We start from the raw sequence: 24,778 nt of genomic DNA, 5'->3' as shown, positions 1-24,778 counted from the left end.
CGAACTCACGTCATTGTCATTATCCAAGTACAGCCACTACAACAATGTTGACAGTATCAGTCAGAGGGCAGGAGACAATATAAGGCTTCCTCTCACTTTTATTCAGTGGCAAAGTGTCATTTCATCAGTTTTTGTCCTTATGCATCAGTTTTTATTTAGTTATCGTCTCATTTCATCAGAAATAAAGGTTAATGAACATTTAGGTGAGATGGTGAGATGAACACTGCATTCAGTTCAGTTTTTCCATCTACGTGGATTTAAATGAGAATGATTCATAAAAATCCCGTTTGTTGGGCAGTCTGTCAGGCAGATGTAGAGGGTTGCCATGGCAGCAGAGCTGATTCAGTCATTTGGAGAAGACGGGCCTCCATCTGCACCACGTACTGGTGCATGATGGGTAACAGTTTGTTCACTGATCGTCTCCAAAGCTTTTTCTTTTTTAACAAACCTTTAAAAAAACATCTGAATCGATTGATTCATTGATTGATAAATCCTCTTTATTTCAGAAACTCTTTGCAGTGATTGGTCCAACACTTAAGGAGGGAAGGAGCCTAACAGGTAAAAACCACATTTGATCCGTTGTTGTCCATCTTGATAGCAAAGCTTTTCATCAAATAAATCTCTGCATTTCTGTTCTTGGTTAGATGAGAACGTGGTAATGGGAAACAAACTACTCGTGTACATAAGGTAACTCATCCTCAGTTTATTGTAGCATAAACCCCTGTTTAGCATAAATGCTACGTTTACTGTGGACGAGCAGTCGAACGTTTATTGTGATTTTAAGCTCGTGGCTTTAGGTTTGTGCACCTGAGTCGAATCTTTGTATTATGTACACACCACTGTTTATGCATATATCTGACAATATATGGTGTGTGTGTGTGTGTGTGTGTGCGCGTAGCTGTTGTCTTGCAGGGAGGGCGTATCCACTTGGAGATATCCCAGAAGACCTTGTGGTTCAAGTCAAGAACCAGGTATGCAGATACAGTTGTACTGATTAACTACGCTGTACTGTGATTATAAATCACAGCGCCTGCAGGTCCATCAATACTGTGAACGTCTATTATCAGTGAAGACTGTTGCTCTTGCTGGTTGGTAACAGAAATACTAGCTGGTTAAACACATTTTTTCCCGGTTCAGTTCATTCTGATAGCACCAGTCACGAGACGCTCCAGCAGAGTAAACTGGACACAACCAACCACAGCGATGTGCTGATGTTAGCGTGTAAGGAAACACGGCTAAGGACAGTTTTAGTGATATAGCAGAGGAATATAGCTGGTTGGGTCAGTGCCCTCCCAGCCTGTTTTCAAAATCAGCTGGATGTTTGCCACACTATCATGCTCACTATAATAGGGACTAATTTAGTCTCATAAGCCTTCTGGGTCAGGGCCTTCCCAGAAGGGAAAGCAGGAATGGCATTCAAGTCTTGGAGATCATCACTCACAGCGTGATTCAGTTTGGGATTGTTAGAGGAACACCAGACGATGATCTGAGATCAGATTTGTGATCCTCAAACTCAAAGGAAATCTTAAAAAAGATTCAACCTTTAATCTTCGTGTGAAGCCATTTTTTTCTTTGGATGCACATTTGGGGTCATTGCTCTGCTGAAAGGTGAAATTCGTCCTCGTCGTCAGCATTCCAGCAGACACACTTTTGTATCACATTTAACATCGTTTCTTGTTTTTTCTGTCTGCTTGGGTACAACATGCAGGGTCCACACAGCTCAGCATCGCCTCAGGTGTGACTGTTAGAAGGGTTTGTTTACGGCATCATCTGTTGAGCAGCTCTGGGAGTTTTAGACTCGCTGGTTTGTCTCATCGGATTATCTGACGCAGAAATCAGTCACCGGGAACATCCGTGGATTAATCCCAGAGAAACCTTTCAGTGATGCCTTTTTTCTAAACACTGGTAACTAATGTTTGACATGTTCTTGTGTCTGTCAGGTTTTTGACTTCCTAATCCGTCTCCACTCAGCCGACTCGTCCGAGGAAGAGGACGTTTTCCCATTCATTCGTACACTCCTCCACTTTGACACCAGGGAATTTCTCAATGTTCTCGCCATGGTGAGATTAAAATTTTAAATGTAATCAGAATGTATTCAGATCTGGGTTTTTATTTTGTTTGTTGTTGTTTGTGGTTTAGCCTGGCGTGGTTTGATGGTTTAATGGTTTACCCAGTTGGCTGGTTTCCCTGGTTCGACTGCAGGAGAAGATGCAAATTCCCCTGGGAAGATCGTCTGTCATTAAATATGGCAAACAGCGACAATCATGAACATAAAGAATCTTACAAAGAGTGGGCATACAGAGCAGCAGCATGCAGAGACAGTGATCAAACACAGTGCGCTCTGCATGCACAGTATCCAAATTCTTTTCTGGGTTTATTGGGCGTCAAGTTAAGCTCTTTGGTATCAACTTGGAGTAGATAACTTTATATAGATACTTCTCCAAGTTCCTCACATCTTAGCTAGCTCCGTCACACAGCATTTATCAGTGCGCTTCAATGCTAACATGCACATTTTTTGTTTTTAGACGTTGAATTCACGGGTCAGTGTTTTGGACTGTCATTTCTGACAGTTGTTACTGTGTCAGAGGACTCCAACACAGCTTACTTTACAAACAGGAGGAAGAGTGTGATGCCAGGGGAGCTGAGCAGGTATGCAGGGAGCTCCAAGCTTAACATGAGTCCAGCCTTTTCTTTAATGTCTGTTTGCTTTGCAGTGGGAATCAGAGTTGACAGGCAGGGTTGCAAAGGGGAGGGGTCAGGAAAAGTCAAGACTTGGGCACTGGGCCGAAACGTCAGGGAAGTGGAAAACTGCACGCTAAGTATTACTGAGTGTGTGCGACTACAACGATCTGATGATGCCTGGAGTTTTATACTGAGTGGCAGAGGAAACCAGGCGTGTCAGCTAAGGACGCAGACGACAACGTGTGTGCTCCGTGTCCTCTGAAGGAAAGGAAAAGTGGCGTTCCCTTAACGCAGAGAGGCAGAGTGAACGTGAAGCGGCAGGTCGGCACTGGGAGACCACCACAGTACCCTGAAAGATCACCTTTAGGGCACAAGTGTAGATGTATGCTAATAACCACAGAGTGCAGACCGATGTGGGAGTTTCCCTCAAAAAGGGAAATGTTACTTTTATGGTTGTTCTTCACTCATTATGATGTTCTCACTTCTTTCTAGACATTTGAGGACTTTAAAAATGACAAGCAGGCCCTTGAGTACCAGCAGAGGATAGTGGACATCTTACTTCAGGTAAAACGACAATGTGGGCAGTGAGCACAGGACGCACACGCCGGCTGTGAAGAACTCTTTATTACTATGTGTGGCGGCGGCTTTCCAGCGCTGGCCGCCCACACTCTGCTCTTCTTGTTTCCAGCTGCCCCACAGCCTTCCTGACCCGACACCCTGTGTGTGTCGGGTCTTTCTTATGGACATGACTTTCAGATGCTGTTCTTCATCTGTTTGTTTGTAGGCCTCACACTTTTGTGAAGGACACACTGAACACCAATTAAACAAAACCGCTGCGCTCTTTGGCATTTCATAGATCCAGTTAGTGGATGCAAATAAAAAATAGTCTGAAAACGTCAGTCCTTGCGTCTTTGACTGAGTGATTCAGTGTTAAGTTGATGGAAATGGTCTGGGACCAGGACTGCACTGAAAACACTTTGGAAGTCCTTCAGAAACTAAATCTGGCTCCAGACTTTTGCACAGTGCTGTAGATAAAACCCAAAATAAGAAATTCTTTATTTTTTACCATATTTGGGAAATAAAGCGGACTTAATGGCAAACGTCGGTGCAGTCATGACTGTGGTTTGCGTTTCTGTTTCTCTAGGTAATGGTGGACAACGCAGACTTCACTCCCTCCCAAGTGGGCGGGCTCTTCACCTTTTTAGCTCGTCAGTTGGCCAAACCAGACAACACCCTGTTTGTGAACAGGAAGCTCTTTGATCAGGTGACCAGTAGCTGTTATACGTTCAGTCTTTTTTTGAGCTAGGCCGTCCTCGAAGCAATTTCAATGTTTATTCAGCATTTCTGATTTGACTACCTCACGGCCTGAGCACAAAAACACATGACCATGAACAGATTGATTTCCTAATTTGGATCACACCATCGAATCCTGCCTGGATTTAGAGGAGGAACTAGAACCATTATTCTCCTTGAGAAGCAGCTTCCAGATGTGTGACGTAGCACAAACACAAACCTGTTTTCTCTGCTTGCTTACTTGTGTTGAAATAAATGAGTTTTTGATTCTGTGTTGTTCACAGCTTGAGCGTATCTGTACAGGTGAACTGCATCAGGCAGCCGCCTGCACCTCTCTGTTTGCAAAGTGTTCATTCCTCTGGCAAAGTCGTGTCTGTGCACACAAAGTGTTTAGACTTTATTAACATATTAGTGTAACATATGAAGGATTGAAGATGATCTAGTCTTAGCAACAGCACATCTTACCCTCTCGCAGATGTAACGAGACTTAAGCCAGACGGACTCTCGACTATGACCTGAAAACAAGTCGATGACGTTTCACCTTTGAGTCTTTAAATGAATTGGTCTGTCTTTCCTCTTTCTGATCTTTCAATGATCTCATTGTCTGTGCAGGTGCTGGAGTTCCTTTGTTGTCCGGACGATGATTCCCGACACACTGAAAGGCAGCAGGTTAAATACACAAACCTCCGTCTCTCTCGTGACCTTGCGCTTGCTCGCCGCTCTCAACAGTTGCCTTGGTGCCGATAGGCGTCAGCGAGCTCCAGCGTGTCGACCTCCTGGCACAGGAACCAGACGCAGCGTTTTCTAAAACACTGGCGTGGTCGCCTGCTTTGTGCTCTGGTTGTAAATGTGCGTCAGGATCACGGACTGCTGGGAGTGCAGGTCCTCGGAGCCCTACGGCTGATGCTGGCAGCAGTATTCAGCTTTGTTCACACATCATAGAAAATACACCAAATGTTTACACTGAGAAAAGGAACCGTTTTAAGACAAACATGAGCTCATTTTGAATTTGGCATTCGGAGCAGCACATCTGAAAGTCTGTGTTTCCCACAGCGCAGCATCCCTCCTTCTTTTAACTACAGTCTGTAAACGGCAGCGAGCAGCTGCTGGACTTCAGCGGTGTTCTTGTCTGACATGCAGCTGTGGGCAGGATCATCGTTTCACTGAACGGTTCTCCTTCCAGGATCGACTGATTGTACAGAATACATCTTTAATAACTGTGAGACCTCGTAGATTAGAGAAAATCCAGACTTGAGCACCCGAGTCACTAAAGATGCTGCGTCATTAGAGCTCGCCCTTGATGAGTAAATGAGAACCTTTGACCACAACTACTGCATTCAGCTGCTGATTCAAGCGTAATAACTAACTTTGTGATTGATTTAAAGGTTCTGCTGGAGCTCCTGCAGGTCGGGGGCGTGGTCCAGTTTAATGAAGAAAGACTCCTGATGCTGGCAGAGAAAGCCAAGTTGTAAGTAGCTGAACACAACGAAGGAGAATTCAGTTTTAACAACTTTTAACTGCAGCATTTATCAACACGTATGCAAACTTTGCATGAGCAACTTTTAGTTCACTCCTGATTTAACTGACTGCTGTGGTTCCACCAGCCTTTGAAGGAAAAATGTCTCTTTGAGTTTTCTTGCTTTAAACAAGTGCACACTGAGGGCAACAGATGAACCAAGCAGAGTTTGGATTTGTTTGGCAAAAACCTGAAATCGTGTGTAAACCTGGACTCAGAGAAGGGAAAGTTGAGAAGTTTCTAAATGTGAAGGTTACTGATAGATTTGTCCGTATGAACAGTGCAAAGCACAAAGCCATGTGAGTGAGAGAAAATACACAGTGTTTTATTGCTGCTTTAACTTTGTCAGTATTTGATATGCACGACATATTTGTGATACACCAATTTCACTCTTGTGCATTTTCACATCAACACATATAGGAGTGTGGATCTTTTGCCTTACATACGTTACCTGTGAAAACAGCTGAGAGAGTTTATATATGAACACATCATGTAATTCAAATGGTAGCAATGCTGCAGGATTTTCTTCTTATTATCATGTGTTTTGCCACCAGCTACCAAATCTGTGAATTTCTTTATGAGAAGAATCATCAGTATGACATGATCATTGACTGCTACCTGAAAGACCCCCTCAGAAAGGTGAGATTATTCAGGTCATTTGACTTAAAAGTGTAAACTTGCAAATGTATTATGCTGTATATGTAGATATTATATCTATGGAATAATTGAGTGTGACTGTTTGTCAGTGGGAAATCTTTAACTACATCCACAACCTGCTGTCCATGCCTGGATACAGCCACGAGGAAAAACAACGAGTCAAGAGCAAAGTGCTGAAGCACATAAGGGTTAGTACACACACACACACACACACACACACACACACACACACACACACACACACACACACAGCTGTGCATTACATCCTGGTGCTTATTACTGTGGTAGATGGTGGGTTGAGTGTGACAGTCACAGGCTAAATGGGTCACATTGGTAGGTGTTTAATGAGAGATTTCTAACATTTCTGACAGTGGTTAGCAGGCTGTAGGTCGCTCACTCTGTCAATAGCAGAGTGTTCACAAAAGAGCCTGTTCTGACTCTGACTGATGTGAGTCCACTTTGGTTTCTTTTTTTACAAACGTGTATTTGCAATATATGCGTCACTGTTACTGTGAAGGGTCGACAGTTAGTACAAGTATTTGTAATTTTGTGCTTCAACATGAAAGACAATCAACATGGGATTAAAGTGGAAGCTTTAATTCAAGAGGTTTAACAACAGTGTGGCCTTAACTGTCCCAAATGACAGAAGCTCAGAAATCAGTCTGGTCTGAAGGTCCGTCAGATGTCTTGGATGTCCTTCGTCTATGGGCATACAGATGCTGTTTCCTGTCTGTAGATGCTCTGGCAGGCTTTTGTTGTTGACACCTCAAGCTGCTCCTTGTTTGCGGTTCTCTCTTGTTGTGTTTAGTGCATTAAATAAAAGAAATCAACAGCTGTTTTTGGTCTTTTGTTAGTTTTATTCTTGTAGAAATGATTTCAGTCCACACAGGAAGCAGACCCTATAGTTTCCTGCCACATCTTTATTACCCTGTTGCCAGGCAGAAATGCAGTCACCCTACACAGATCAAACACAGGATGTATGTAGTAGATATGATAATGAAGTCTTATCTATTCAGAGAAAGGAAACCGGACGCTGTCTGAGTTTGGGAGGTTCCATGCCTGCACTTGCCTTACCGAGGGTTAAGCATTGATGTGCCACTGCAGGAAGAAAGTCTTAGTACATAACAAATAATGTTTTTCACTCTGAAGCTGCTGCGTTGGATCACGATTAGATGAATAACAATAATGTGTACTGTATTGATCCCCGTGGGGAAATTCCTCTCTGCATTGAACCTGATCACTCAGTGAAGCAGTGGGCAGCCATTAGGCGCCCGGGGAGCAGTGTGTAGGGACGGTGCCTTGCTCAGGGGTACCTCAAGGGTAGCCGTTCAGGGGAATCGAACCCCTGACCTTCTGATCACGGGTCCAACACTTTACCCACTGAGCTAGCTATCTTCTTGTCTTGAGGATCTCTCGGGTTGCTTTTGCAGTTTTCTGTGGTCGTCTCCCGTCTGCACTCTGAGCTGCTGTCTGCAGTCTGCAGCGCGCCCTGTACACGTCACAGGTTATCCTGATGCTTCTGTCAGCACACCATCAGTTAACACTTGCGAGCTGGTTTCAGTTGACACACATGCTCATCCTTATTTCAGTGTCTCGACGAAGTTAAGACCTGGATGGCCTCAAATTTTCTTAATTTTAACGAGGAAAAAACTGAAGCGATCATCTTTGGATCAAGCTGCTATTCTAGTACCCCGGATCTGCACACTTTGGCACCTTGTGTTAAACCGCATGCCAAAAATCTGGGGGTTATCCCTGATAATAAGTTTACCTTTGAGTAACAGATTAACTCTGTTGTACAGCGGTCCTTTTTTAAATCTTATCCAAGGTGAGATCATTCTTATCTTTTAAAAAACTAAAACGGGCAGTTCACGCTTTTATGGACCACTGTAATCCTTCATATGTAGCTGTTAGCCAGCGTTGTCTAGCACGGCTCCAGCTGGTCCAGAGCGCTGCAGCTCGTCTCCTGACACGAAGAGACGCAAACACGTTTCCCCGGTGCTCGCCGCACTGGCTCCCAGTCCGCTTTAGAATTAAATCCAACATTTTATTGATGAATATAAAGCGCTGAACGGTCGGGCTCCAGAGTATCTGTCTGACTGGCTGCAGCCTTATTTGAGCTCTTAGATTAAGTGATCTCTTGCTCCTGGCCACGTCTGAGTCCAGGCTGCTTCAGAGAGGTGACCGGGCGTTTGCGGTGCCGCAAATCTGTCATTGATATTGTTTGTTACTGTGTAATCTTTCATCTTTGTGCAGCACTTTGGCCAACATTTTGCTGTTATTAAATGTGCTATATAAATAAAAACAAAGTAAAAAACCAACATGGCCTCGTGGGGTCTTTGTGTAAACACAGCTGTAATTCTCAGACAGTCCGATCTCATCTTGGTCAATGAATTTGAAATATTCTGTGATTGCAGATGCAAAACGGATTACAAAATATCAACCTAAACACTCAGAGACTAAGTAGACATGAACTAATAGTTGAAGCACTTGCAGTCTGCTTGAATCCCAGTTTGCTGCTATTTTTAAATGTTTCCCTTTTTTCCACATGTCTGTATTTGCAAATTCAGGAGGATGAATGAAGGATGAAACTGTCTGACCAAAAATACCAAAACATTTTGTAACATACCTTCACAGGACGTGGTGACCCTTGACCCCAGCAAATCAGCTGACTTAGTGCTGTTTCATTTCACCTCCGAGGTGCAGGACATCGTCTCTGAGCTTCAGGTGAGGTCAACAGAAATACTGATGTTATTCCTCGTTGTAGTTTCTGAAGCCTAATCAAAGCCTCGAACAGCACAAATATTAAAACCTGAGGACTGCTGTCCAAACCTTTGCCTTCTTCGTTTGTTGTGTATCAGATAAAATACATATGTTGTGCATTTTCCAAAGGGCTGTAAACAGTACAGTATTTACAATAGTCTTCATATCGCACTTTTCTACTTCATGCAGCATGCCTCATTCACACATGCATGTTTTTCTCTCCATAACTGCTTTTTATCTAACATTCACACTCTCATCAGTGAATTGCAGAGCAGGGTTCAGTATCTTGTCCACAGATGCAGACTCGAGCAGCCAGGGGTCAAACAACCAACCTTAGAATTAGTAGATGCTCTAACTCGTGAGCTACAGCCTCCCAGTTTCCGTTCATTTGTCTCTTAAGTCATAATGTTGGGCTTCAAGTCTAATTTTAGTCCCTCTTTCAGAGCCGTTGCCAGAGCTCCTATCAGAGGATGCTGAGATAGTTTGACTCTTATGAAACTGAAGACCAGTTTTTGGAGGATTGCTAAACAGTGATTGTGTAAGGGTTGTGTCACAGTGAGCTCTGGTAGTGCTCTTTCTGTGGGGCGATCGTGGCTCAAGAGTTGGGAGTTCGTCTTGTAATCGAAAGGTTGCCGGTTCGAGCCCCGGCTTGGGCAGTCTCGGTCGTTGTGTCCTTGGGCAAGACGACGTTGCCTACTGGTGGTGGTCAGAGGGCCCGGTGGCGCCAGTGTCCGGCAGCCTCGCCTCTGTCAGTGCCCCAGGGTGGCTGTGGCTACAATGTAGCTGCCATCAGTGTGTGGATGATGGATGACTGGATGTGTAAAGCGCTTCGGGATCCCTAGTGGGGACTAGTAAAGCGCTATACAAATACATTTACCATTTCTGTCCCTGCTCACACAAAGGAACAGATACTAGTCCTGCTTCTGGTTTGATCCCCATCTAGAGCTCTGTTTGGCTCTTGTCATGTAGCAGCTCGTCTCCTCTCATGTTGAGGCGCAGCAAACCTGTGTGAATGTGACATCCTGGAGGAGCTGGACTACCTGTAACCTGTGATACAATCTTTTGACAAGGACACTAGAAAAGCAAAACTAGAAAAAAGATCATTCAGCAGGGATGAAGAGAAAGCAGTGGTCTCCATCACATCAGTAGGTTGGTGGTTCCATCCCTGGCTGCTTCAGTCAGCATGCCAAATATCCCTGGGCAAGATACTAACCCCAAGTCGCTCTCCGGTGTGTGATTGTTAGATGAGGCCTGTTGTATAAAGTGCTTTGAGTGCTTCAGGAGAGTAGAAAAGTGCTATATAATCGATCCATTCACCATCAAAGCAGGTTAAATGCATAGAAACTGTTTCCTAATAAGACATATTGGTGCTTTATACTCTGATATTCTCCTATTTTTTGAGTGATTATGTAAAATATTCTTCTTCTCTCTCTCTCAAGGATGATCAGCTGCTTTTCAATTTCCTCAACTGCCTCTTGGAGCCACGGTACGGTGTGCGTTTTACCATCTGCCGTCTTAAGCTTTGATTATGCTCTCTTGCAGACACAGCTGGAGATGTTATTGCCAAGTAGTTCTGCTGTTATACTCCTGTTTAAGTCAGGTGCATAGTTGGTGCCATGTAAATTGTCCAGCTGTGAGTGTGTCGTCAGGAAAGATTGGGAGGCACGCAAATGTTTGCACAGAGCTTTGTGGGGACCCTTGTGCTCAGCATCTGATAGTGAAAATCACTTGGACATGAGCAGAAGCCAGCAGACTTGCAGATGCACAAAGTTGAATCAATCCTGCATTTCTCTCTCTCATCCTAATTATGTTCTTCTTCTCCTTATGTGGTCATCTGCTCTTCTCAGGGAAGGCCCTCATTCAGGGTCCATCTTACCTCAAGAAGGTGACCTCCATGAGCTTCTGCTGGATTTAATGTGCCGCTTTGCCCCACACCAGCTTCTGAGCTTTCTCCACACCTCCCAGCACTACAGACTAGAAGATGCAATACAAGTACTATTATAATTCTTCTTTGCATGTTTCTGTGTACAGAAGTTAAAAACCAAATTATTCCATAAACAGCTGCATTAGTTAATGTATGGAGTAATCTTGAGTGTGTCTGGGTAGAACATAGTTTCTATAGCTATATATAGAAGCCGCGATAGAAGCCGCGATAGAAGCTGTGATAGAAGCCGCGATAGAAGCTGTGATAGAAGCTCTGATAGAAGCTCTGATAGAAACTGTGATAGAAGCTGTGATAGAAGCTGTGATAGAAGCCGCGATAGAAGCCGTGATAGAAGCTGTGATAGAAGCTGTGATAGAAGCCGTGATAGAAGCTGTGATAGAAGCCGCGATAGAAGCCGCGATAGAAGCCGCGATAGAAGCTCTGATAGAAGCTGTGATAGAAGCCGTGATAGAAGCTGTGATAGAAGCTGTGATAGAAGCCGCGATAGAAGCCGCGATAGAAACTGTGATAGAAGCTGTGATAGAAGCTGTGATAGAAGCTGTGATAGAAGCCGCGATAGAAGCCGTGATAGAAGCTCTGATAGAAGCTGTGATAGAAGCTGTGATAGAAGCTCTGATAGAAACTGTGATAGAAGCTGTGATAGAAGCTGTGATAGAAGCTGTGATAGAAGCTGTGATAGAAGCCGCGATAGAAGCCGCGATAGAAGCCGCGATAGAAGCTGTGATAGAAGCCGCGATAGAAGCCGCGATAGAAGCTGTGATAGAAGCCGCGATAGAAGCTCTGATAGAAGCTGTGATAGAAGCCGTGATAGAAGCCGCGATAGAAGCTGTGATAGAAGCCGCGATAGAAGCCGTGATAGAAGCTGTGATAGAAGCCGCGATAGAAGCTGCGATAGAAGCTGCGATAGAAGCTGTGATAGAAGCTGCGGTAGAAGCCGCGGTAGAAGCCGCGATAGAAGCCGCGATAGAAGCCGCGATAGAAGCTGTGATAGAAGCCGCGATAGAAGCCGCGATAGAAGCTGTGATAGAAGCCGCGATAGAAGCTCTGATAGAAGCTGTGATAGAAGCCGTGATAGAAGCCGCGATAGAAGCTGTGATAGAAGCCGCGATAGAAGCCGTGATAGAAGCTGTGATAGAAGCCGCGATAGAAGCTGCGATAGAAGCTGCGATAGAAGCTGTGATAGAAGCTGCGGTAGAAGCCGCGGTAGAAGCCGCGATAGAAGCTGTGATAGAAGCCACGATAGAAGCTGTGATAGAAGCCGCGATAGAAGCTGTGATAGAAGCCGCGATAGAAGCTCTGATAGAAGCCGTGATAGAAGCCGTGATAGAAGCCGTGATAGAAGCCGCGATAGAAGCCGCGATAGAAGCTGCGATAGAAGCTGCGATAGAAGCTGCGGTAGAAGCCGCGATAGAAGCTGTGATAGAAGCCGCGATAGAAGCTGCGATAGAAGCTGTGATAGAAGCTGCGATAGAAGCTGCGATAGAAGCTGTGATAGAAGCTGTGATAGAAGCCGCGATAGAAGCTGCGATAGAAGCTGTGATAGAAGCCGCGGTAGAAGCCGCGGTAGAAGCCGCGATAGAAGCCGCGATAGAAGCCGCGATAGAAGCTGTGATAGAAGCCGCGATAGAAGCTGCGATAGAAGCTGTGATAGAAGCTGTGATAGAAGCCGCGATAGAAGCCGTGATAGAAGCTGTGATAGAAGCTGCGATAGAAGCTGTGATAGAAGCCGCGATAGAAGCCGCGATAGAAGCCGCGATAGAAGCTCTGATAGAAGCTGTGATAGAAGCCGCGATAGAAGCCGTGATAGAAGCTGTGATAGAAGCCGTGATAGAAGCCGTGATAGAAGCCGCGATAGAAGCCGCGATAGAAGCTGTGATAGAAGCCGCGATAGAAGCAGTGATAGAAGCCGTGATAGAAGCTCTGATAGAAGCCGTGATAGAAGCTGTGATAGAAGCCGTGATCGAAGCTGTGATAGAAGCCGCGATAGAAGCTCTGATAGAAGCCGCGATAGAAGCCGCGATAGAAGCTGTGATAGAAGCTCTGATAGAAGCTGTGATAGAAGCTCTGATAGAAGCCGCGATAGAAGCTGTGATAGAAGCTGTGATAGAAGCTCTGATAGAAGCCGCGATAGAAGCTGTGATAGAAGCTCTGATAGAAGCCGCGATAGAAGCCGTGATAGAAGCCGTGATAGAAGCTCTGATAGAAGCCGCGGTAGAAGCCGCGATAGAAGCTCTGATAGAAGCTCTGATAGAAGCTCTGATAGAAGCTGTGATAGAAGCCGTGATAGAAGCCGCGATAGAAGCTCTGATAGAAGCTCTGATAGAAGCTCTGATAGAAGCTCTGATAGAAGCCGCGATAGAAGCCGCGATAGAAGCTCTGATAGAAGCCGCGATAGAAGCTGTGATAGAAGCTCTGATAGAAGCTGTGATAGAAGCCGCGATAGAAGCCGTGATAGAAGCTCTGATAGAAGCTCTGATAGAAGCTGTGATAGAAGCTCTGATAGAAGCCGCGATAGAAGCCGCGATAGAAGCTGCGATAGAAGCTCTGATAGAAGTTCTGATAGAAGCTGTGATAGAAGCTGTGATAGAAGCCGCGATAGAAGCTGCGATAGAAGCTGCGATAGAAGCCGTGATAGAAGCTGCGATAGAAGCTGCGATAGAAGCCGCGATAGAAGCCGTGATAGAAGCAGAGATAGAAGCTGTGATAGAAGCTCTGATAGAAGCTGCGGTAGAAGCCGCGATAGAAGCTCTGATAGAAGCTCTGATAGAAGCTGCGGTAGAAGCCGCGATAGAAGCCGCGATAGAAGCCGTGATAGAAGCCGCGATAGAAGCTGTGATAGAAGCCGCGATAGAAGCCGTGATAGAAGCCGTGATAGAAGCTGTGATAGAAGCTGCGATAGAAGCTCTGATAGAAGCAGAGGTGGGACCAAGTCATTGTTTTGCAAGTCTCAAGTAAGTCTCAAGTCTTTATCCTCAAGTCTCAAGTCAAGTCTCAAGTAATGTCAGGCAAGTCAGAGTCGAGTCTCAAGTCACTGGTGTAAAAGTCCGAGTCAAGTCACAAGTCTGAAACTTTGAATTTCAAGTCCTTTCGAGTCTTTAAAAAAAACAAACGAAAAAATAATGTTGCAGTTATGCTAAATGTAAATATTAGACCATGTAATTTTAAATCTGTGTTTTTCTCAACACATGACAAAATAGTGAACTTAGAAAATATACACAAATTATGAAATTGCACCTCTTTAAAATGCAGCTCAATTAAACCTAGCTCCAAGAATAATTTTCACCGACAGTTCTGAGATACGCTGCATGTTATTCTTGGATGCGGTTGTAGGACCGGCTTTAAAATCGCATGACAAAAATATCATACATATTAAAAAAAACTGTATCACCAACGTAGCCTGGACAACATTTGCTAGTTAGATGAAGTCAGCTATCTCATCTTAGCATATTTATATGCATATTTATAATTATACGGTTCTTGGAGTGAGTGCACACACTCATGAAGTTTAGTAACTTCCGGTCACTGCAACAAGCCCAGGTACAGTTTACCGACGGATGGGTACAGGACCTTGAAATGCACCGTGTAGAACGAAAGACCATCGTACGTATCATATAAGTTTACCAGTCTCACAAATTGTCGTCATAAATACACATTCCTTAACCGTTTATTAATAGGACCTTTGAGCTCAATGGTAATTAATTAGCAGTGGAAATAATTTCTGGTACCCATCACAGAAATGTAGCAGTGACAACAATATTGTATGCTGTAATCGTACTGGACAATTAGTGATACAAAACAACTGTTTTATCCTGTGAATAAAAGTATATGTTTTTGTCAATGTACCATAATAACAGAAGCGAAACGCAATATTGTGTCAGGACAATTCACTATTTATGCACAATAAACACAATAAACAAAGGAGCATAGCGCGACAATTTCTGTTCTTGCTTGTAACCTATATCACCAATTATGTAATGAAAATGACGCATTAACTACAACAGCAGACTGACCTTCGTGGAAATGCTTGGAGCAGACTAACCTGTGAGCTGGAGTGTTCTGGGACGTTATATTTGATCTTTGAATGGCTGCAATCCAGTCGCGTCTTTGTTACTTCGGAAACATGAACAATTTCTCTTCAACGACGTAATCCGATAACAACCGATCTCTTTACCCGTCGGCTTCCCGTGGCTGTCATGCGACCGGCTATTGCAGTTAATAATACAACAGCTTCTTGACATTTTTGTGTTTCTTTTTATCGCTGTGTGACTGATTTCAATTGAAAGCCTGCGTGCGCTAGTACCTCTTGCCACGAGTTCCCAGAATCCTTTGCGGTTCTACCCGTGAATGACGTCACATTTTCAATCTCTATATAATATGCATGTTAAATTTTATATTTGGGGTAAAATATCAAGTCTTTTCAAGTAAACCGGTTCAAGTCCAATTCAAGTCCCAAGTCATTGGTGTAAAAGTCCAAGTCAAGTCACAAGTCTTAGAACATTTTTTCAAGTCAAGTCTAAAGTCATAAAATTAATGACTCGAGTCTGACTCGAGTCCAAGTCATGTGACTCGAGTCCACACCTCTGGATAGAAGCTCTGATAGAAGCCGCGATAGAAGCCGCGATAGAAGCTCTGATAGAAGCTCTGATAGAAGCTGTGATAGAAGCCGCGATAGAAGCTGTGATAGAAGCTGTGATAGAAGCTGCGGTAGAAGCCGCGGTAGAAGCCGCGGTAGAAGCCGCGATAGAAGCTGTGGGGTCCTCGTCGTTGAGATAACTCACTGGGTTTCAGCTCTTCAGGTGGGAAGAAGATTAAAGGTTTTTGTAGTCTTTCATAGCTTCATTTGCCTTCAAGCTGCTTTTTTAGAAGTTTTACTGCAGTCTGTTAAGTATCTACAGATCCACCAGGACACCGAACTAACCTCATGTTAAGAAGAAGAGATGTCTGCGCAGCTGTGATGATGAAATTGTTGCCTAGAGTCAGGATGAACACTTTAAATGCAGTTGAACTCTTTTTCTTGCTGTTGACTGTGCACAGTGCACGCATGCTCGACACAGTGTAGGAAATACGATTTAAAATGTAAATTTAAATTCACAAGTCTTAAATGGGTGTTTTCAAATATAAGAAATTACACAGGGTGTAAGGATGATCTACACCCTGAGTGTCAATCATAAACACAGCAAGCTGGAGCAGCTCAGTGGAAAGAATCAAGCAGCATGTTAGTCGTGACTGCACAGGTAAGCATCCTGCAGCCAGACTGAGGCGACCGTGTTAAACATTCAATGTTTTTATCTCTAGATAACTCAGAAGCACCACTGCAACGAAGCTACAGCCTACCTGCTGGAGATGAAAGGAGATGTTCACGGAGCATTTGCTGTCTCATTAGAGGTAACAGCATAACATCAAAATACCAATTCAGCTGATTTATATAGCAACACTTGCGATTTAAACTGTGAGGTAAAGACTCTACAATATTTATGCTCTAATCGTAAACCTTTTTAACTCGAGACAACAAGCAATGACCTTACTGCCTTACTGCCCACTTTGTTGGGCTGCCACGCTGTCACATCCTTTTGACATCAGAGCTGTTTTAATTCTTGGTGGCATCGAGGTGCTGAAACATTCGTCAGAGGTTCTGATTGATCTTCACACCAGAGGTCCTCTGGGCGGGGTGACTGGTTCTTATATGGTGCTTTTCTACTCTTCTGAGCACTCAAAGCGCTTTATACAACTTGTGCATTCACCCATTCACACCAGCACATTTTTCTAAGTGCTTTCTAGCTAACATTCACACACATGCATGTATCTCGCCCAAGGATATTTGACTAGGGGAAGTCAGGAATCGAACCACCAACCTTCTGATCAGTAGATGACCTGCTCTACCGCCTGAGCTGGTCATCTGAGTATATTCAGGAAACCAGTTTGAGATTGTTTGAGCTTTGTGACGTGATGTGTTATCCTGCTTGAAGCAGCCATCATGTACACTGTGGTTGTAAAGGGACGGGCAATACTTTGGCAGGATGTAGCATTTAAACAATGTTTAATTAAGCGTTGTGCGATATGACAAAATGAAAACATCTATTGTTTCATATTATACGCTGTTGTTTGTTTCGCGGCGTCGCAAAACTGTTTACGGCAATATTTTTTCATGGTCTGGATGGTCACCGCGTGGATGCAGGCACAGAGAAAACCAGAGAAGATGGCGGCTGTTACAACTTATGTGTAGAAATGTATCGTTTAATGCATCGGTCAAAACACTCGACGCCCAGCTGAAAACACTTCACACAAGCTGCCCAAGAGTCACTGAGCTGACAGGAAAAGCTGTGCTTTATATCGTTCTCGGGACGAGAACTGTGACATATCTGAGATTTCTGTCGTGTCGCACAGTTCTAACTTAATTGGTACTTAGAGACCTAAAGTGTGCTACACACAGGGCTGGATGGATCCATGTTTTCATGTTCATGTCAAATTCTGATCTTCCTGTCTGAATGTTGCTGTAGAAATTGCGGCTCATCAAATTAGTGTTTCCTGGCTTCTGTTGTGAAAAGTGTTGCCTCAGTTTCCTGTTCTTAGCTGAAGTGGTGCCTCCTGTAATCGGCTCCTGCTGTAGCCCTTTAAGAATAACTGGCTTTAATGAGCCGTCATCTGAGCTACTGTTTCCTTCGCATCAGCTCGATGCAGAATACCTATACTCCTCAGACTGCAGCATCAATGAGGCATTTTTGCTCAGAGAATTGCTCACTGGGTAGTTTCTTTTCTGTAAACCCTACAAGATGGTTTTGTGGGCAAATCCAAGTCGATCAATCAGCCTGTCTGTCACCAACAACCATGTTCAAAGTCACTTTGCACCCAAACCTTCCCAGTTTCACTTTGAACTTCAGCAGCTTGGCCTGAATGCACTTAGCAGCTGCTGTGTGATTGGCTGAGTCAATACTCTCATTGCAAAGCAGATGAACACGTGTAACAAAGTGACCTGTAAGTGGTATGTTGGTGTTTACACAGACAGTGTTTTTCATTGTGAAGTAAAACATTTTCATACTTAAAATAGTGAAAGACCAGGTTGTTATACTGCTGCTGTCTTATGGATGTAATTGTTGTGTCAAAAAGCTTTTTTGCTCTCTGTGAAGACCCTGAAGGAAACACTGTGTGCTCTGACTGCTGAGAGTGACAGTGGAGCGAAGGATGGGAGATGGGACGAGGCTGTAAGAACTGAATCGGTGCTGATGAAATTAAAGGAGTCTGTGAATGACATCATTGTCTTCTGTCATCGAAGTTGTCAGGGCCTGGACCAGAAACAGAGAGAGGTGGGTGCTGTGCGCGGGTACGCTTGCTGTGAAGAACTGGCATTGCTAGTTATTCCTTGTTTTCCTTATCTCACAGGTTCTCTGGTTTCCACTGTTGGACACAATGATGGCGTCTCAGAAACAAGTAAAGGGGCTCAATGCTAAACACACCTCTGACGGTAACAGTTTGCATGCATCACTACACATGTAAACAAAGATGCCTCACTATGACGATGCTTCCTCTCTAGTCTTTCAGATCTGTGCAGCTCTCTGATGGCTTTTTGTAAATTTAACACATTTTGTTAAAGTATAAAAAGCTACTGATGCTGAGCTCCCTCGGTCAGACAAACTGACCAGTTCTGTGATTCAACAAAGCCAAAAACAGCCATTGCCTAATAACCTGAATATGACGAGCTAGTAACCCTTTGTTCAGTGCAGTTTTATAGTGATTATAAGCTTGTGCTACGGCAGGAGATGGGACAAATACAACTACAGTGTGAAACACACTGTCAGGCCAGCGTTACACATCAAGTTTAGGTTTTGATGTTGATGTTCAACCACAGTGGTGGAAAAACTACTGAGACTCTTTAGTTAAAGTCCTACCGCCTCATTTTAGACCAGTGGTCCCCAACCCCCGGGCCTCGGACCGGTAGCGGTCCGTGAGTCGTTTGGTACCGGGCCGCGAGAGTTGAGGTTCAGGTATGAAATGTCTGGTTTTCTGGGTTTTTATCGGTTTTCAGCGTTATTTTGTTATCCTTTTTATCGTTGACTCGGTTTTCCTGGGTCTTTTCACGTGCGTTATGAATAAATCTTTTTTCGGTACCGGTACTAGTTTTATTTTGTTGCATTTATCCGCAACACCTTAAAGGCCGGTCCATGAAAATGTTGTCGGGCATAAACCGGTCCGTGGTTGGAGACCGCTGTTTTAGACTAGAGCATTTAAAAATGTCAAATGATCCTAGTTATTTTGTCTGTATGTGCTCAGACAAAGCTCAGTGTGTTTACCTTTGTTTGATAGAATATGCAGCACTCCCTTAAAAGAATATTTCATTGACCCAGGACCAGTATTACCTCCTTCCCATTGTCCTTCCTGCCCGCTCTCAGGGTTCAGCAGTGACCGGTGGGTCACGTTAGCATAGCTCAGGAGATAAAGCGAACCCTCCACTGTTCTGAACACTGATGGTTTGATCCTGCATGCCAGAGCTTAGAGCTTGTATTAAGTGAAAAAAAGAGCCAATGGAACAAGTGAAAATTCTCCAGATCCAAGATGCACCGTCTCAAAACAAGTCCCCATATCTCACTGAAATGTTGCTCTGTAGCTGATTGTGTCTTATTTTAAGTGTGATGAGATATTTTGACTAGAAATTAGACAAATATACTTGCAGTGAACCCAGTGCAGACATAACTGAGTCTGAGTTTATTCAGTGAGAATGTCCGGGGGGCTGAGCAGGGTGATGAATATGCTGTAGTCCTCAGCACTGATGGGCTAGCTCACTGTGGGGAGCTGATTTGACGACATGAACTTTGTTTCAAAGGAAATAAAACAGTTTAGCTCTAACTGCAGAAGGATCCGTGAGACTGTTTGAGCTGTGATTTTGTTGCTCATCAGAGAGAAAATTGTACAAGCGTTTTTTTGTTATTGTTTTGTTATTGAATCAGTTCTTGGTGTGGCTAATTCATCATGTCTGTAAATGTCTTAGTGCTGAAGGAGCTCACGATGAAGGTTCTCAATGCTATGAGCAGCTTTATTTCTTTACCTGCCATCATTCAACAGATCCTGCAGGTTTGTATGCAGTCTGTCCGTGCATCTATATGCACGCACACACACACACACACACACACACACACACACACACACACACACACACACACACACACACACACACACACACACAGTACGGTGAGAAATTCTTAAACCCACCCTTCATGTGTCTTGCTGCATGCTCAGTCATCCAGGTAAGTAAATGACGTGAAGGTGAGTCCATCCTACCTGCAGCGGCATCGCAGACCACGCCCGCCACAATAATAGAGCAATTCTTTATTTAATTATAAACTTTGTCCTAATTCTGTCCTGTGTTTTAACTATTGAATAATAAAAAGGAAACATCACAAAAACACTTAAGGTCATGAAAATCAATTGAGATTTAGCGATTCAACGAGGCATCCACCTTATTTATCGAAAAGTATCGTTAGCGGTGATACTGGCCCGTATTTACTTGGTATCGGATCGATACCAAAATATGCAGTGTGGCACACCACGACCTCCCAGCCCATTGTTCTTTCAGTGATGCTAGTTCAGTCGTTGTGCAAATGTGGAAACCTGCAGTCAGCTGAGACTGAGTCACCTGGATGAGTGAAACGTTTTTATCAGGTCTTCCGGCTGAAGGATGTGTTCATCCACCGTTCATCAGAACGGCTGCTTCTCCTACAGCACAATCTAGAATTTATTCCAGCATAACCTTTGCTCTCAGTCACAGACAGTTGATTACAAAGTCTGTGACGGATCATGAGCCAGACGAGCTACTGCATCACTGACGCTCCCACAGAGAAAAGTTTCACATGAATTCCAGTCATTTTGTAGTAAATACTCTTGGTTTCTTTGTGTGGTCCGACATCGCCCCAGTTTGACGACATTTAAATTATGTTAGCATTGAGTTTAATGCAAGCTAAGGCTCGTTTCATTATTTGGACTTATTTTACTGTTTAACAACATGTTTGTTCAGATTGGTCAAACAATCCTATGAACAGTAGCAGCAGTTTATACCAACACAGCAATTAATTACTGGCTGTGTTTACATCCTGATTTAGCTTAATCTTATTTGTCTGTGCCACAGAGCACCAGACATATGGTCACACTGTTCACTGACACTGCGTAACATCAGACTGCATCTGCCTGCTTGTTTGTTAGGATCCAGTGTATGGCAAAGGCAAGCTGGCGGAGATTCAAGGCCTCATTCTGGGTATGCTGGACACGTTTAACTATGAACAGGTAAGACGTGTGTGTGTGTGTGTGTGTGCGTGTGTGTGTGTGTGTGTGTGTGTGTGTGTGTGTGTGTGTGTGTGTGTGTGTGTGTGTGTGTGTGTGTGTGTGTGTGTGGCAAAGTGCTACTGAGCGGTGTACCATAGGCACGAGAAAAGTTGTCGTACCATAGGCACGAGGAGTGTGTGTGTGTGTGAATTGCAGGTAATATTTGTGCTCTAAACAGCTGTTTGAGTTGGGTATATGAAAGGAACCATATTATAGAGACGTGTCTCCATGGACAATAGCATTGTATGATGACGTGTTAATAATCGTTGTTTGCCAGGAGCAAAAACAGATGAATCAGAACCTCTCGAGCTTTTACACACATGTTGCTGTTTGCATGAATGCAGACATATGACTTTGGAAACGTTTTCAGCATAGCATAGACATTACCGCCCGTTTCAACCCATCATTACCATCTGATGGGTTGAAACGGGCGGTTTGTGCTGCTCATGTAGTCATGGTGTGACAATAATCTTTAGCCTTGATCTGTGAAGGAAACACGTTATTCTAATTACACATTTTGAACTCTTTATGGCACATGAATGTAGACATAACTAAGAAAAAAAATGTTTCAGACTTTACTTGAAACAACCACCAATCTGTTGAACTACGACCTCCACTGGTCCCTGGCTCACCTGCGTGCTGCTGTCACAAGAGGACTCCACCCACGACAAGACTGCTGTAACATCTGCCTCCAGCAGTACAAGAGGAGGCAGGACGCATCTGAGGAGATCATTGTTTTCAGGTGACACACACGCATTATATATGTATACATATGTGTGTGTGTTTACATGGGAAACTCTTCCAGCTCCTTTACTTTTTGTATAATCATGTTTGCACTCCATGTTTCTTCTTTTGTTATTGCCAAAGTGTCATTAGCACGCATCATGACTGTAACTCAGTATTAGTTTATGAACATTGAATAACACATTAACAATGACAAACCAATGTTCTGTTAATCAGTCGTGACACCTTGTTTATACAATATTTAAGACTTAAAAGGCTCACAGCTGATCATACCCAGGTCTTGGTAACAAGTAACAAACTGAATCATCTTTTTATAAACTTTATCTTGAATAACTATTTTCTGATCTGCTCTTCACCCGCAGAGCCTGTATGACCTGTTACATGTCGTCTCATGTCTGTGTCCTATAATTTTAATGATCTCATCATTTTCCATATAATCAATAAGCCATTTGTGATTAAGATGCCGTCATGGAGAGTTTTACCAACATGATAAGCTAATGAACTAAGCAATCTTGTGCAAAATCTAAAGTTAAGTAATGTTGTCATTGAGCATCAGTGAAGTCTTGTAGGCAGTCATCGTCCGAGGATAATGGCCTGACCAAAACAACTGAAATGATTCAATTCAGGTTTATCAAATAACACAAATTTAAACAACAGTTTTGTCAAAGCGCATCAAACTGTAAGTTAAAGACTCGATTCTTTTAGAGAAAAAGCCCGAAAATCAGACATTTTGCTGTGAGCAACACGTGGAGACAGCGGGAAGGAAAAACTCCCTTTTAACAGGAAGAAACCTGCAGCAGAACCAGGCTCAGGGAGGGGCGGGGCCATCTGCTGCGACCGGTTAGTGATGATGGGAGGGAGAAGGAAAACCAAATAAGTTGAGGAGAAAACAGTCAGTGATCTTCATTAACAGCCAGTCAGTCAGAATGACCTGCTCTGGGAGTGCCTTAATGCACACAGCAGCAATAATGTCTGAAAGACCTCAATGCAAACCACGTAATGCTAAAGCCCAGCAGAGGCCCTATGAGACAAAAAGCAGACCCGGTCTACTGATTGAATTTTACACCGCCCCATCCAGATTATGCCAGAAGTTTTGGTTATGGCTCATTATTAGAACCCTTGGCCCACAGCTCACAGATCCCTTCACTAGGCTTTCTTAGATGGAACTTGTTGCTAAAAGCAAAACAATCCATAGACATTAAAATGACTGTTTATGAATGTCTGTCTCTCCAGCTGTGGTCACCTGTACCACCTGCAGTGCCTACAGCAAAAGGATTGTGTGTGGGGCTGTGCTTCAGAGCTGCAGCGGCAGTGGAGGTGCTACAAGTGTTCGGCCATCCACGGAGGAAGAGTCGGGCCTTCCACTGAACCAAAGAGAGGCCGTAGCACATCTCTGGCACAGGTGTGTGTGTGTGTGTGTGTGTGTGTGTGTGTGTGTGTGTGTGTGTGTGTGTGAGACAGTGAAAGAAGATATGTCAGTGCTTTAACCCAGCATGAAATGATAGAAGTTTGTTCAAAAATACAACAAGCACCGAGCTAAAGCAAAATGTATTCTGCTCACATGTTCACCTTTATGGCTGTGTGGAATCAGACAGTACAGATGTGACTGCAGACGTTCAGCAGGGGTTTAGAAAGCGTAGCATTAACTGTTGTCTCCCATTTTCAGTGGCTTGAAGCGATTTTGTCAGACAGCCCACAGTCTCATCTTTCCTTGTTATTGTGTTGCAAATAGGGCTGATTAAAGCTCTGGTCATTCCAAGCACTGAACCTGCAGCTGGAGCTGACCCTTTGGCACAGATGTTGATGCAGTTAAAGGAGAAAAACCAAACAGCTAATCCAACAAGAAAGGACACAGCAGGGGTGTCACACTCATTTTAAACGGGGGACCACCTACAGCCCACTCTTCTCTGTCAGTGTGAAGACGTTACATATTTAACTGTTTTTCTACATGATGAAGAAAAAGACAGGAATCCATCAGCACGACTCTTTGGATTTAAATTGTAAGAAATAAAACGTCAGATCATTTCAGACTGTCCAGTTTTTGTTTTTTAGTCATAAAGAAACAGAACTTTCTACAGCAGAGAGTGGAAACAGAAACTAAGAGATTTCTTAGAGCCTAATTAGTTTCCTTTGGTACTGAACAGCAGAAATGAGGCTTTCTTGTCAGAGGTCATTTTTGAGGGGAAAACAGCAGCTGTACAAAACAGCTGGTTCATAAAAGCAAGCGAGTAATGCAGAACATACCAGCATCAACCTTTGATGGGAAACTGGTGGGCTTTTATTGTGGTGGAAGCATGGCAGCGAAGCCAAGATAAATTCATGACGATGTTTTGCTGTTGGTTCGATGAGTTTTGGTCGTCGAGTGACGAAACCTGCAGCTTTCGAGTCTGTGCGATGTGGTAACACGCGTGTGCGTGCTGCCGGGGGGTCCGTGTTGACGTCTTTCTGTGCAATCTGTTTACCTGATCTTTAATGGCTGCTTTATCTGTTTGGTGTTTCTGTGGACACACACGTTTGTATTTAAATGACACATTTGATACATCCTATTAACCCAGATGCTCTGGTGTTGCGTTTCATGACATGGGCGGAGCTGGGCGGCCTTCCAAACCTTGCTGTTTTGATTTCATTGTTGAGTCCAAGGATGAGGAACGTTGTACTGAAACTAACATGGCTGAAACAACGCTGTCCCTCTCTGTGCCACAGACACATGTGACATCAGCACGCCAAGACACAGGGGCGTCGGCTCTCAGGAAGAAGGTAGGTTTGATCGACCCCCGGGCGTCGCGCTGTGGCCCTCTGCTGATCTGTTTCTGCTCAAACGTTTTCTGAGCAATAACTCTGAAATCATGGATCACGTACACAACTTATTCTAT

At 43.9% G+C, this 24,778-nt stretch overlaps 1 protein-coding gene across 2 annotated transcripts in view; it reads left to right on the top strand.

Moving 5' to 3' along the window:
* Nucleotides 1–24,778, top strand: part of vps8 (VPS8 subunit of CORVET complex) — a 76,884-nt gene that overhangs the window by 49,207 nt on the left and 2,899 nt on the right. For both annotated transcript variants that reach the window (XM_080869220.1, XM_080869219.1), the window contains exons 23-43: nucleotides 507–558; nucleotides 645–687; nucleotides 899–971; nucleotides 1,941–2,060; nucleotides 3,175–3,246; nucleotides 3,827–3,946; nucleotides 4,588–4,644; nucleotides 5,361–5,443; nucleotides 6,046–6,130; nucleotides 6,238–6,336; nucleotides 8,783–8,872; nucleotides 10,348–10,394; nucleotides 10,756–10,900; nucleotides 16,149–16,238; nucleotides 17,978–18,154; nucleotides 18,231–18,312; nucleotides 19,834–19,916; nucleotides 21,042–21,122; nucleotides 21,734–21,903; nucleotides 23,139–23,307; nucleotides 24,609–24,662. In XM_080869220.1, coding sequence (XP_080725346.1) covers nucleotides 507–558; nucleotides 645–687; nucleotides 899–971; nucleotides 1,941–2,060; nucleotides 3,175–3,246; nucleotides 3,827–3,946; nucleotides 4,588–4,644; nucleotides 5,361–5,443; nucleotides 6,046–6,130; nucleotides 6,238–6,336; nucleotides 8,783–8,872; nucleotides 10,348–10,394; nucleotides 10,756–10,900; nucleotides 16,149–16,238; nucleotides 17,978–18,154; nucleotides 18,231–18,312; nucleotides 19,834–19,916; nucleotides 21,042–21,122; nucleotides 21,734–21,903; nucleotides 23,139–23,307; nucleotides 24,609–24,662 — 1,992 coding nt within the window. The remainder of the gene's footprint in view (nucleotides 1–506; nucleotides 559–644; nucleotides 688–898; nucleotides 972–1,940; nucleotides 2,061–3,174; nucleotides 3,247–3,826; nucleotides 3,947–4,587; nucleotides 4,645–5,360; nucleotides 5,444–6,045; nucleotides 6,131–6,237; nucleotides 6,337–8,782; nucleotides 8,873–10,347; nucleotides 10,395–10,755; nucleotides 10,901–16,148; nucleotides 16,239–17,977; nucleotides 18,155–18,230; nucleotides 18,313–19,833; nucleotides 19,917–21,041; nucleotides 21,123–21,733; nucleotides 21,904–23,138; nucleotides 23,308–24,608; nucleotides 24,663–24,778) is intronic.

The sequence above is a fragment of the Rhamphochromis sp. 'chilingali' genome (assembly GCF_963969265.1).
Source record: "Rhamphochromis sp. 'chilingali' genome assembly, chromosome: 20".
In the NCBI taxonomy this organism is placed as follows: domain Eukaryota; kingdom Metazoa; phylum Chordata; class Actinopteri; order Cichliformes; family Cichlidae; genus Rhamphochromis; species Rhamphochromis sp. 'chilingali'.
The sequence above is the reverse complement of the archived record's forward strand: the minus strand, read 5'-3'. Positions and strand labels throughout refer to the sequence as shown.